Below are 12,603 nucleotides of genomic sequence, written 5' to 3' on the forward strand. Positions count from 1 at the left end.
AAATGTAACTATGAATTTGTTCTTGGTCTTCCCCTCAAATCTTGGTTTTGGGACATAACTACAATAAAGTGAGATGGTGAAAATTAATGTTAGTCTCAAGTGGTAGTCATCAGTAACACTGTCTGCACGAAGACTAGTAAAGAGTTAGATTTAGAGCAATAAAGTTTTAACTATAACTTAAACTTGTGACAATGTATTTCCTGTCTGAGGTTGTCTGGTAACCCAGTATAAGAACCCCACCGAGAGAGATTCAAATTGTTAGTGCATGACTGTAATCCTTTATTTGAAGAACATCATCTATTGTTTTTCCATTGGTCATGTTAAATTTTCTTACATCAAAGTCAAGCAGTGGCAATGGAATTTAAGCCTTTGCAATATGAGATGACAGTCAACAGCTAAACAATTATTGACTTTCTAATCATTGAGTTTAACACCATTCAAAGCAATGCAAACAAAATAACGTTGAAGACCTAACTTAGTGGTGGAATTGTGTCTGCTTCATCCATAGAATTTGAATCTTCCCTATCAGATAACTACAGCCCTCGTTAAATGGTTTTGTCTGTCAACAGTCTTTTGACTCTTATCCTATCCCATTCACCTTCCTTAGATCATGATCTTCTCCATGTGGTGGGATGCTACATGTGGCTTGTGTGAACTGTCCTGGAGGATACCTTTCTGCTTGTTGTAGAATAATACAATCTGGTGTGTTTTCATGAAAAGGGTGGCCAAAATGTCTTTTGTTATCAATATATTATTACATTTTTGATCCAAAAGTACCATTTGAAATATGTATTACTTCAGGTTGCATTTTATATTTAAAAACCTTAAATTCAACATGCAGCCATTTATTTGTGAACAATATTCTAGTGCTAGATAAATCACGATTTTACATCCTGTCTTGGAATATTTGTGTCAAGGTGCAAGTCAGAGACCTAAGATAGTAGTTTAAACATATCAAGTGTAATAAAATATGGTGATTCATTAATATCATAATATATTATATAGAATGTGGTTTTAATAAACGTATATTTTACTTTTATTTCCACCCACGTTCAAGATTTTAAAATGACAATTAAAAAAACTTTTGAAAAAAGTAAGTTTTGCTTGTCCCATGTAACAACAACAAATGATGGGGTTTCTTAATTGTCACTGGTTGCAGCCACAATCATTTTTATCATGCTCTTTTTTCCATGTACAGATTACATCAACGTACCCAGTGTTCACCGCCCGGCTGTAGGTGGGCACCATGAAAAGAAGGAAATGGACTATCCAGGCAGCACAGTCTCCATCCCGGAAGATCCGGATCCCAGAGATGACACGCCTGAGGACTCTGAACTTGTCAGCTTTTGCTACCTGCACATGCACGAGCAGCGGAAGGAGCGGGAGAACAGGATGGACATCAACGAGAACTTGATCTTCTACGAGGAGACCAGGCCTCGCACAAAATCCGACCCCACGTGCAAAAGCTCAAAGCATGACTGCAATGGCGCCACCAATGGCTATGACCCTGACGGCCTTGATCGCCACTTGTGCAGCAGCAGGACACGGTCCTACACCATGGACAGCCACATAAAATCAGATGCGCTGCACTTTTACTGTGACTCCTGCAAGGCAAAGATAAAAGGTAAACTTGTCTCCCGGAAATGTTCCAACCCCTGCAGCTCAGCGGAAACCAGCGTGGATCTGATATCGCTGCCGCCTCCTGAGAGTGATGAAGAAGAGGATGAAAGCAAATCTTTAATACCGGCAATTGCGGCCCCACCTCCAGGATTTCGGGATAACAGTTCTGATGAAGATGAATCCAAACGCAGGGCTGCACAGAAGCAGGAACAGAGCAAGCACTTGTGTGGCCTCCTGTATGATGAAATACCCGTGACTCTCATTGACAGTGTGCAGACACGGACAGTCAGGGACCATGCCCAGGAGTTAGACGATGCCCTGGTGTCAACTCTGCAGGCCTTGGAAGCCCTAGCTGCCTCAGAGGACTGCTCACACCCCCAGCCACAGCAGACAGCAGGTACCTTTGTCCTTCCTTTATATCTGTCTACTATTTTCCCAAACAACACTTTATCTGATTCAAATGAGGTCAAACAGTTTAGTCAAAGCACATGATAAATTCTATAAGTCAGCTGAGCAGCTCAGTGTTTATTTTTTCTCAGACAGCTGTGTCCAGCCGGCAGAAGCCAAAGGACTGACTTGACCTTTCAACGTGCTAGAAATTGATGAAATGAGTATTGCTAACGCAGACTCCTTTAATATTGCAGGCCTCCGGGTCAAGATAATACATTAAACCCCAACAGATAAAACTCGCCCACAAGTTGCTTTTTTTTTGCAGTCCGTGCTAAATCTGTAGGTAACATCATAAAGCAGAGTAACGTCCTCGCTCGGTATTTCCTGCAGAATTAAGAGCCAGGTAACGGCGAGCGTGTGTAGCATTTCTGAGGGAAGGAGGAGCGACGCACAGAGCTGTGTGGGCTCAACATTAAAAAAGTTAATGAATGCATCGTTCAATATTTAATGCGTCCTTGTCTCCCTTTAAAGGCAGGCGGCATCAACCTGCCGCAGACGCGGTCCTCGTAAAATTCTGCTGAACAGAAAGTTTAGGTCACCCGACATGGCTTTGTAAATCCTAAAAAAGATGTATTTAATTAGAATTCATTTTAATACTTAACGTCTACCGTTCCTTCCTCTTACCATAGAGAACATGCTTCCCTTGGGCAAGTGTTTTGATCGGTCGAACATGAAAATGTTTGCAATTAAATATATGATGAAATCGTGCATGTCATAAAGTGTTCGTCTCTACCTGGGGAGCGCGCGCCCATGTGTGCTGAAGAAAGCAATGGGGATATCAAACGGAGGAGACAGCAAGTACCTAACCCCCCCCCCCCCCCCCCACCCTGAAAATACTGAACACGCTATCTTAACCTGCCTCTCTGGAGTTACCAAGAAACATTCAGGCAGGGAGGCGGTTTAATATTTCATCTCCCTGCTGAAGCGTAGCACCCCTGGTGTCATCCTGAAGCACTAGACTCTTTTCTAAAAATATTTTTTTTTTAAATGATTATGTATTAGCTTGACAAATGGCCTTTGGTACGGTTTTTTCGCGCCTTGGTCTAAGACATGATTGAGTGCATGGATTTGTCCTGTTGAAGCATTGTTTAAAATAGATTGTAAGCTTAATCAGAGCAGGTGTATCCCAGAACGCTTAATAAAGGGATCAGGAGCGTAATTATTTCCACCCGTTCAAAAATATTCATAATTCCAAGATCCGGCATAAGAAATGTTTTGTGGAAATGTAAGTTTTTACCTTTCCATTAATCCCTTAGGAGGAGTAAGTAGGCCTGTGAGTAATTTTAATAATGCAGGATTAATCGGAGTAATTATGGTAATTCTGCGTCACTCTTTTATGTAGAATTACAGATAATAACGCAATTATGCCTGCTTGCGTAATTAAGAGCAATTTAAAGGGAAAAAATCCTACTGTGAGAGTATATTTAGTAAGTGTGTGTGGCAGCTCGAGCTCCTGTTCATATTCTGTCACATTTAGCGCTATTTGTTCATAGCGCAAAATGTATCCTTGTGTCAGTTTTGGACTCGAGGGCGCATTTTGCTCAGTGGTAAATGCCAGTAGTAAATTTGGTGGGGACATTTCAGGAAGTTGTGGAATCCTGGTTAGCCCCTTTGGTGGAGAACCTAATGGGTTAGAAATGGCATTTGAAAAAAATACAACAAGCATTTTTGCTCCGATTTACCACTGAGGACCATCATGTCGGGATTGTCCTGCATTCAATCAGCAGCTGCATGCTTGCAGCTCATACCCAGAGAAAACCCTAACTATATAGCAGAACCTTCTCCTCTGCTTAGCAGCGCACCTCATGGAAACGTTAATAGTCCCAACACTTAGGGGCTGATTTACAAGCCTCTTGCGCCAATTCTGCATCACTTTCCTGTGTTAAAAGTGATGCAAAAGTGGCGCAAGGGGCTTGTAAATCTGCCCCTTAGTGTCACCAAGGGGAACCACCAGCCCAACCCGTAGCAACAGGGGCAATTCTGATAAGCAAACTATTAGTCTTGATTTGCAGAGTAGAGGCAATCTAAATCCATCCCATCAATGTAATCTCTCCCAAGAATGATATGACAAATGATACCCCCTTACCATCAACTGTGGGACAGTCTACAGCTCAATTAAAAAACAAAGTGTGTCATTGGTTAACCAAGAGCACACATTTTCATCTTAACAATTATAGTAATATACTCTTCATTCGAGGAGTGGACTGGATTGGCCCTAACACCAAACAAATAAGGGGACAACTTTGTGAACTTTACGTTTAAACATCCATATTTGGCACACAGATTAAACTCAAATAACCAAGCCAACATTAACATTCACCTGCTTCTGTTGGGCTTTTCCTAAAGGTATGTTTTACCTGTCACAAATTCTATGTCAGGACCGGAGGCGAGGATTATGCTTTTCTTTCTTCACTTTTATTGAACAGCAGCCATTTTAAAGTCAAAAGAAAACAAGCATTGGCATAACCAATAGGTCTCGCTTTTGGGACCTTAAAAGTGTTTAGCCATGCAACAGTTGCATAACTAAACACTTATAAGGTCCCAAAAGCGAGACCTATAGGCTATGCCAATGCTTGTTTTAACTGCTGCAATCTATTGAAGCCTCACGGAGAACATCAAAGTGGCCGATCAAACATCAAAGCGAAAGTGAAAGTAATCGCGGTAAAGCGTGACGCGCGCGCCCGCGCACATGCACTGTAGCTCTAGGGTGGCCTGGTAGCACTTTTTGGAGCCCTCACAATATGTCTCGCCAGACCAGCGCATGCGCTGGGTCAGGCGAGACCTAAAAACACCATTCCCATAAATCATAGGGAATAAACAGTCAAGACAATCGAGTATTTATTGATGGAGTGTCCTTTCATCTGCACCAATCATGGATCCCCTTTGTGTTGATCGTTCTCTGTCTCTGTCCATGCTTTCTCTTTCCTCGCTGCTTGCAACCAAGATAAGTCATGCTTTTGAGTTTCTCATGTATACTACTGATTAGTGTAGAATTGTTATGTGTATATTTTGACTTAAATGCTTATTTGTATTGCTTTTTATAGTGCTGATGTTTGGTTATTCCTGCGTTTACTATTGTTTGCTGTGTAGTTTGTTGTCGTGATTGTCTCTGGCCGTTTCCCTCACGGCGCGTTGGTGAAAAGGCGCGTGCGCGCCATTATTCCTTTAGAGACGTACGCAGCCCTCGATAGTTGCAGTGTTATTTTTGGCAGTTCGCCTTTGTTTATTCTTCGTTTTCAGCTTGCGGGCCACCGCTACTCGGCGACTCGCAACCGGCCATGGGAGCGTCTCAGCTCCCTAGCGGCCGTACTGTTGTTGCCGGCATTCGTGCGGTGGTCGCGACCCACCGCTAGAGGACTCCTGAATGCGTGCCCGACGTGACGAGCACTCCTGGGATTCCGCGCATTCCTGAGCGCATCAGAACCCGGAGCAGCATCGCCGCGAGCACCTGGTCTCTGTGCCTGCCCTTACACCCCTGACCCGGGTCTGTACAATTACTCTTTGGCATCTTCTTTTTTCCCTTGACACCCCCTCTCTCTCTGAACACCCGTTTCCAGGTCTGTAACTGCCATTAGGCAGTGGAAAACAGTCCTTGCGACAGGGGGGGTCTGTACCTCATTAGGCCCACTCTACCTTCAGTGTAGTCAGTAGTGTAGACCGTGTCTGCAGAAACCTGTGTGGGCAGGCTGACCTAGAATATATTTGGCACCAGGGCTGTTGGAGTCCCGGGCTCTGCCCTGATTACTGCGAGCGCTGCCCACCCACATTTTCAGCTGACACCCAGCCCTCTCTAATTGGAGGCACACCACCTCTGGGTTATACTTAGCTGGTACACGTACCTACCTCCTACTTACCTCATCCATGGAGGATTTTCAAGATGACGTCTACCAGGATGATCAATGGGAGGAAGACCTGCTTGCGGCCCTCCCAAGGAACGACGATTTCTATGACGCAGTAGACGCGTCTATCCACAAGGCAGTGAAGCAAGCCATGACTCCTCTAGAGGAAAGGCTGACCCAGAAAATTGACCAGGCCTGCGATAAGTTGGGCAGGGCCTCCCAAGCTTCGGCGACTGATTCTTCCCCCAGCGCTCCCACCGCGGACCAACAACAGCCTCCGGCTAAACGCACTAGGGATGCTGGGGTGGACTCGGATGCTTTCGCCCGCCTTAAACAGGCCTTCCTGGCAAGTACCTGTACTAGTGCCATTCCTCCAGTGATTCCCTCTACCTCCGGCGACGGGGACCAAGGGGACGTGGATAACAAAGATGAGGACAACTCTACCGAACCGTCCCGACCTTGGTGTCCTTCCCGGCCAGCTCAGATTCCTGAGGGGCAAAACCTCTGTGCGGACATGTTGGACCCCGATGACATCCTCTACCCGAGGTCCTCCGACTGGGCCCCCTCTGATAAGGTAGCCCAATATGTGGCCAGTTGGATCCGCCGCCCGCTGGAACCTGCGACCCGTAACTGCCTTAGGGCTGAGTGCCCTCGCCCTTCCTTGGTGGGGAAGGTAGCCACCACTCCCGATATTGACCCCAGAAAGGCTACCTTTCTCAAAATATTTGTTAAAGATCCCAAGAAGGGCATTGACAGGTCCTGGCGGGCCTGTCAAGATAAGTTGCTAGATGCCTTAGGCCCCATTACTAAAATATTAGACATGGCGGAAGAAGCCAAGGCCTCAGGGTCCCTAATATCACCCGAACACCTCTCGTCTTGGGCCCAACGTGTGGTGGTGTTTCTCGGAAACGCCAACTGTGCGATCTCCACCGAACGCCGCAGGTCTCTCCTCATTAAGGTTGATCCCAAGCTTGGGGACCTGGCGGACTCCGAGGCGGGTCCTGTTGTGCAGGTTGGCCTCTTTGGCGAACCCTTTATTAAACAACTAGGGAGGTTCGTCAACACTTTCACCTCCCTTGATAGGGCGCAGTCTTTGATCAGGAAGTGTTTCACCCTCGGGTTTTCCGAGGGGCCAGATGAGGTAGGGGCCGCTCGTCCGGCCCCTACCTCATCTGGCCCCAATAAAACAGAGGGCAAGACTCCAATAACTTACAGTATCAGTACCAGGCCTGCTTTGAAAATGTTTACCCCACCCATGGACGGCGAGGCAAAAACAGAGGAGGCCAAGGAGGAGGTGGCAACTCCAATTCTTCCGGTGAGTGTTCTCCCTTTATTTTCCAAATGTGGACTTCCATCACGGGGGATGCTTTGTTTCCTTCAGACAGTAAGGGGTTTTCACATAGAGTTTCACGGGTCGCCTTATCAGAGCGCGCCCCTACGTCCCCTTTGTTTTTCCGATGTAGAAGCAGTGTTGATCGATCAGGAGGTCCAATTCCTCCTAGACAAGGGAGTGATTGCAGAAACCCTACCACATCCCAGAGGTTTCCTCAGCAACCTCTTCCTGGTCGACAAGGTGGACGGAGGTCAACAACCAGTCATCAATTTACGCGAACTCAACAAGTGGCTGGTATACCGCCACTTCAGGATGGAGGGTATTCATTTGCTTCGCGACATTCTGCGTCCTGGCGACTGGATGGCTCACCTCGACCTTAAGGCGATTCCCATCTTCCCCCCACACCGTCGGTTTCTTCAGTTTCCTTGGCAGAACAGGACCTACGAATTCACCACCCTTCCTTTTGGCCTGTCATCCGCCCCTTGGTGTTTCACCAAGGTTCTTCGGCCAGTGATAGAACGCTTACGGGCATCAGGCATGCGGCTTATCGTCTATTTAGAGGACATCCTGCTAATGGCGCAGGACGCTGGAACCCTTTATCGTCAGCTGCAGACCACGGTAGATCTCCTTCAGAATCTCAGTGGCGTCATAAACGAAACCAAGTCCACTCTGACTCCGTCTCGAAGAGTGGTTTTCCTTGGGTTTTTGATAGACTCAGTGAAATCCACCCTCAGCCTTCCCTCTTGCAAGATGACAAAGATTCGATACGAGATTCGGAGGGCCCTGGTTCAGACTCAGATTTCCCTCCGTCAGGTGGCTCGAATTGTGGGCCTTCTCTCTGCCTCCATTCAGGCTATTTTTCCCGGCCCGCTCTACTACAGAGCACTGCGCGCCTCAAGGCGGCTCACCTGTGCAGGGGCCGCCCTTATTCTCACAAGGTGTGCCTGTCACCGGAAGCCAAGGAAGAGCTACAGTGGTGGCTCTCCAACATGGAGGCATGGAATGGTCGGGCCATTTTCGGATCCGCTCCAGATATCGTTATCGAGTCCGACGCAAAAAGATCCAGCTGGGGAGCGAGATGTGGCGAATTCACCATAGGGGGTGTGTGGTCTCCTTTGGAGCAACAATTACACATCAACCGTCTTGAACTTTTAGCAGGATCGTTCGCGATCAAATGCTGGACCAAGAACTCCATCCACTCCTGCGTCCTCCTCAAAATGGAAAACATATCGGAGGACCGATATATAACCATCTGGGAGGTACACGCGTGAGAGCCTTATCAGAGCTTGCGGCGAATTTTTGGCAGTACTGCCTGGAGCATCAAATCTCCATCACAGCGGAGTATCTGCCCGGACAGGACAACCAGGTGGCAGATTTCCACTCACGTCACTTTCACGACCAGAGCCTCTGGCAATTGCACCCGGGAGTGTTTGCGGACCTACACAGCCTCTGGGGTCCCTTTTCAGTAGACCTCTTCGCCTCTCGCCTGGATCACCAGCTTCGCCGATTTTTCAGCTGGAGGCCGGATCCTTTGGCAGAACAGATGGATGCATTCCTTCAAAACTGGCAGGGGGAAGCGGGCTATACCTTTCCCTCATTTGCCATGATAACTCGGGTCTCGGCCCAGGTTCGGCACCAGAGAGAGGAGATAGGCCTCATTTTGACGATCTGGAGGTCTCAAGTATGGTTTCCGGCACTACTGGAACTTTCTTGGGATTCTCCAATCCCACTCCCCCATCTTCTGACTCTTCTCCTCAGTCTGGACAGGTGTCCCCACCCACTGATTGAGCAGGGTTCCCTGATGCTCATGGCTTGGCGGATTACAGGGGATGATGGGCGGTCCCAGGCCTTTCGGGAGTGGCTGAAAAATTCATGTCCAAGGCCTGGGCGGACAGCACTGTCAAACGCTACCGATCCACCTGGAGACGGTGGTGTTGTTGGTGTCTGCGACGGAGTACTGATCCCGTGGCAGCGGATGTGACCTCAATCTTAAATTTTTTGGCCTCCCTGGCAGAAGACCGTTTAGCTTATAGAGAACCATCAATACCTTCCGATCCGCCATCTCGGCGGGGCATGCCATGGTTGATGGTTCCCGGTCGGAGAGCACCCATTGGTTTGTCACCTCCTTCGGAGTATCCGTCTTTCACTACGCCCAGAGCCATGCTATTCCCAGGTATGGGATGTCAATCAGGTTCTAAATGTATTCCTATCATGGCAACCAAATAGATTCCTCTTGAGGATGGAACTGTCTGCGAAACTAGCCATGCTGCTATGTCTAACATCTTGCAGACGCGTTTCAGATGTCAGAGATCTGGATGTATCCGGTAGGATTTTTTCTCCCACTGGAGTGACGTTTACCATCCGTCGACGCACCAAATGTGGAACGACATCTATTTCTTACCCCGCTTTCCCAGGATCTCCGAAACTAAGTGTAGTTTCCTGCCTCAAGGCTTACGAGGAAATGACTGAGGATTTCAAGCCTCCGGGGAGGGCCAGTTGCTCATCGCTCTCAAAAAGCCCCACAAGGCTGTGTCCTCACCCACAATTGCTTGTTGGGTTTGGTGGATAATGCAAGAAGCGGGCATCGATATGCGAGCATTCGGTGCGCACTCTACCAGAGGGGCAATGGCCTCCAAAGCATTTACCCTGGGAACACATCTAGAAGACATTCTGAATGCTGCAGACTGGTCTTCAGACTCCACCTTTAAGTGGCTTTACTTCAAACCGGTTGTTGATATGGCTCATTTGGTTGTAAGCAAGCTTTAAACAAGCAAAATCCTCGCCTCCGGTCCTGACATAGAATGAAAAATTTCCTACCTTACATAACGGAAAGTTTCAAATCTATCAAGGACTCGGAGGCGAGGATTATCCCACTCAGGGTACAAATTTGTTTGTCTACTTCCCCTGCCTCGTATTGGAGTAAGTAACTTCTACCTTAGTTTGATATACTGTATTGGTCATCATGTGGCTATTTGACATGTTTCTCTCCTCAGGGTTCATCCTTAATTATTTCTGTCGCTTACGCTTTATCTCGCTTATTGCAGGCTGTTAGAAATGGGATTTCTGGTTGGCTAGGGTTTGCGCCAAAGCCAGGCAGAAACCACCACTCTAGTCAGGGCAAGGAAGTTACACGCCAAAGATAACCCCTGCTCACCCCCTTGGTAGCTTGGCACGAGCAGTCAGGCTTATCCCGGAAGCAATGTGTAAAGCGTTTACGCGCGCACCCAGCAACAACACCCAAGGCCCACCACAAAGGAAACTCCACACAAGGTATTATATAAAAATAGCCTTTGTATTACCCCAAACACATTAGATAAAAACACACACTTTACAATGTGCCAACAGGCACGGGCAGAATTTACAAGGGATTATATGTACAGGGGACAGGGCCACATGGACCACTGTCAGGAATTAGCACTTTGTAGAAATTAGCACATAGGATATAGGAATAAAATTACTGTAGCACAAAATAACATATATAGCACACAACCAGTAATTACTGGTATCAGGTAAGTACCACCTACGCAACCCTAACCACCTTAGGAAAATGCCACGCAGGGAACTAGAACCTCACTAGCATCACCTGTACTAGGAGAAAACAAACAACCACCTAAGTATCACAATACCTGTAGGGGTAAAAGCACAATACACATGATGCATAAAAATACATTCAGAGGTGCAGGTTAGGAAAAATAGCGCAAAACTCACACTAGCCACCACCTGTGGCAGTCCCTAGGCCAACTGGCCTTGAAGGGGCAAGGACGCCCTGTGTCCAGCAGAGTCAGGGCGCGCCTGCGCAGGCTGCGCAACCCAGGGTGCACACAGCACAACCTATACGTAGCAGTTGCCCACTAAGTGCTGGGCGACTGGAGAGATGCTGGGGTACCACTGTGCCTTCCTAAACAAATATGGCGGGGGTTGGAGCCTCTCCTGGACTCTAATATGTCACACTTGTGGCCCCCTGAGCCTCGCAGGCTCTAACCAACTCTGTGGGGCAAGGTGGGAGTGGCCCGCTGCCATCTGGGGCCACTCAATCACAAAAGAGATGCCCCCGTATGCGTGGGAGCGGCCCGCTGCCTTCCGGGGCCGCTCTGGGTGCAAAAGAAATGCCCCCTATGTTGGAGCGCTCTGCGCAACCACTGCTGGCCTCGTTGGAGCCTCGTGGGCTCGGAACCACTGTCAGCACGTTGGAGCGTCTCGCGCTCAGAAACCAAGAACATTGCCTCCTAGACATTGGAGCCTTCACGGCTCTTAAACAAAATGCCAGAATGCCCCCGGGTGCGTGGGAGCCTCACTGGGCTCACGGGCACACACAATACCTCCCAACACAGGCGCGGAGTCCCCCCAGCCCTTCGCACTCACCGGGCTGTTCTCCAGGGACTCCCGTGCCGCCTCCACTCTCCTGCTTCCGGGGCCGGCGGCACTCACTGTCACTTCTCTCGCAGCGGGGCTGGGGCCGTCACGGCACTGCTTCCTCTTCTGGGCAGAGTACCCCGGGGCGCAGGGTAGGCTCCTGCCGGCTCCGGGGCTCAGAGCAGCCGCAATGCTTTGTTGGGAGGCGGGGTAGGCTCCCGCCCTACTATTGCAAGTTCCGGTTGTCCCGGAGGCCCGCCCTCGGCCTGCCTGACTTCCGGATCGGCCGAACAGGGCCGCAGCGGTGATTTTACCTTCTCAGTAAGGCGGCAATACGGGGTAGGCTCCCGTCCAAAAGTACCTAAGACGCGGGGTGGGCACCCGCCAACGAGTGGCAATGTCCCTGGCAGGGTGGGCACCTGCCAGGAGGCTTTAAGATCCGCGAAGACGGGGCAAATGCCGGGTGGGCACCGGCTTCCCGAAATAAAGCGCTCCTAGCGCTAAGGGCAAATAGGAAGCGCTTTCAGGCGCTTTGGGGACACCAATAAAGCGCTCCCTGCGCTTTAAAGGAGGATCCCCGTAGAATCCAGCAAAGTTCTTCCCTGCATGCAGCAGGGCAGGGATGGGGGGCAAGGCTGGACCCAGAGCCAGCTCACTGGGCCTCCAGGCAGGGAGGTAGTCCAAGTGGCGGTCCTCTGGTCCAGCAGCAGCAGCAGCCCCCCTCAGGTAAGATCCTGGCAGAGAACAACTTCTGTGGGGACACAGCCCCATTTTTATACACTAAAACCCTTTGTTCTTGGTTCAGGGTGAGGGGGAAAACCAGTCGCAGCTGGTTGGGGAGCACCCTTGATGTGCTCAGCCCCTCACTCTATTCACTGGCAGGGCTAGGGTTGTCAGTCGCACCACAGGGGGCGGAGCCAGCATTGTGTGGGGAAAGCCCTGCCCTATTCAGGACCCAGGTGTGCTCCTCCCACCCATCTAGCTGCTGATCTCCCTATTCACCACCGG

The 12,603-nt window shown here is 49.1% G+C and overlaps 1 protein-coding gene across 1 annotated transcript in view; it reads left to right on the forward strand.

The window, feature by feature from the left end:
* Nucleotides 1-12,603, forward strand: part of FRMPD3 (FERM and PDZ domain containing 3) — a 1,009,771-nt gene that overhangs the window by 904,068 nt on the left and 93,100 nt on the right. Inside the window, exon 14 of the mRNA XM_085607691.1 lies at nucleotides 1,199-2,017. Coding sequence (XP_085463817.1) covers nucleotides 1,199-2,017 — 819 coding nt within the window. The remainder of the gene's footprint in view (nucleotides 1-1,198; nucleotides 2,018-12,603) is intronic.

The sequence above is a fragment of the Triturus cristatus genome, chromosome 5_2 (genome assembly GCF_964204655.1).
Source record: "Triturus cristatus chromosome 5_2, aTriCri1.1, whole genome shotgun sequence".
In the NCBI taxonomy this organism is placed as follows: Eukaryota; Metazoa; Chordata; class Amphibia; order Caudata; family Salamandridae; genus Triturus; species Triturus cristatus.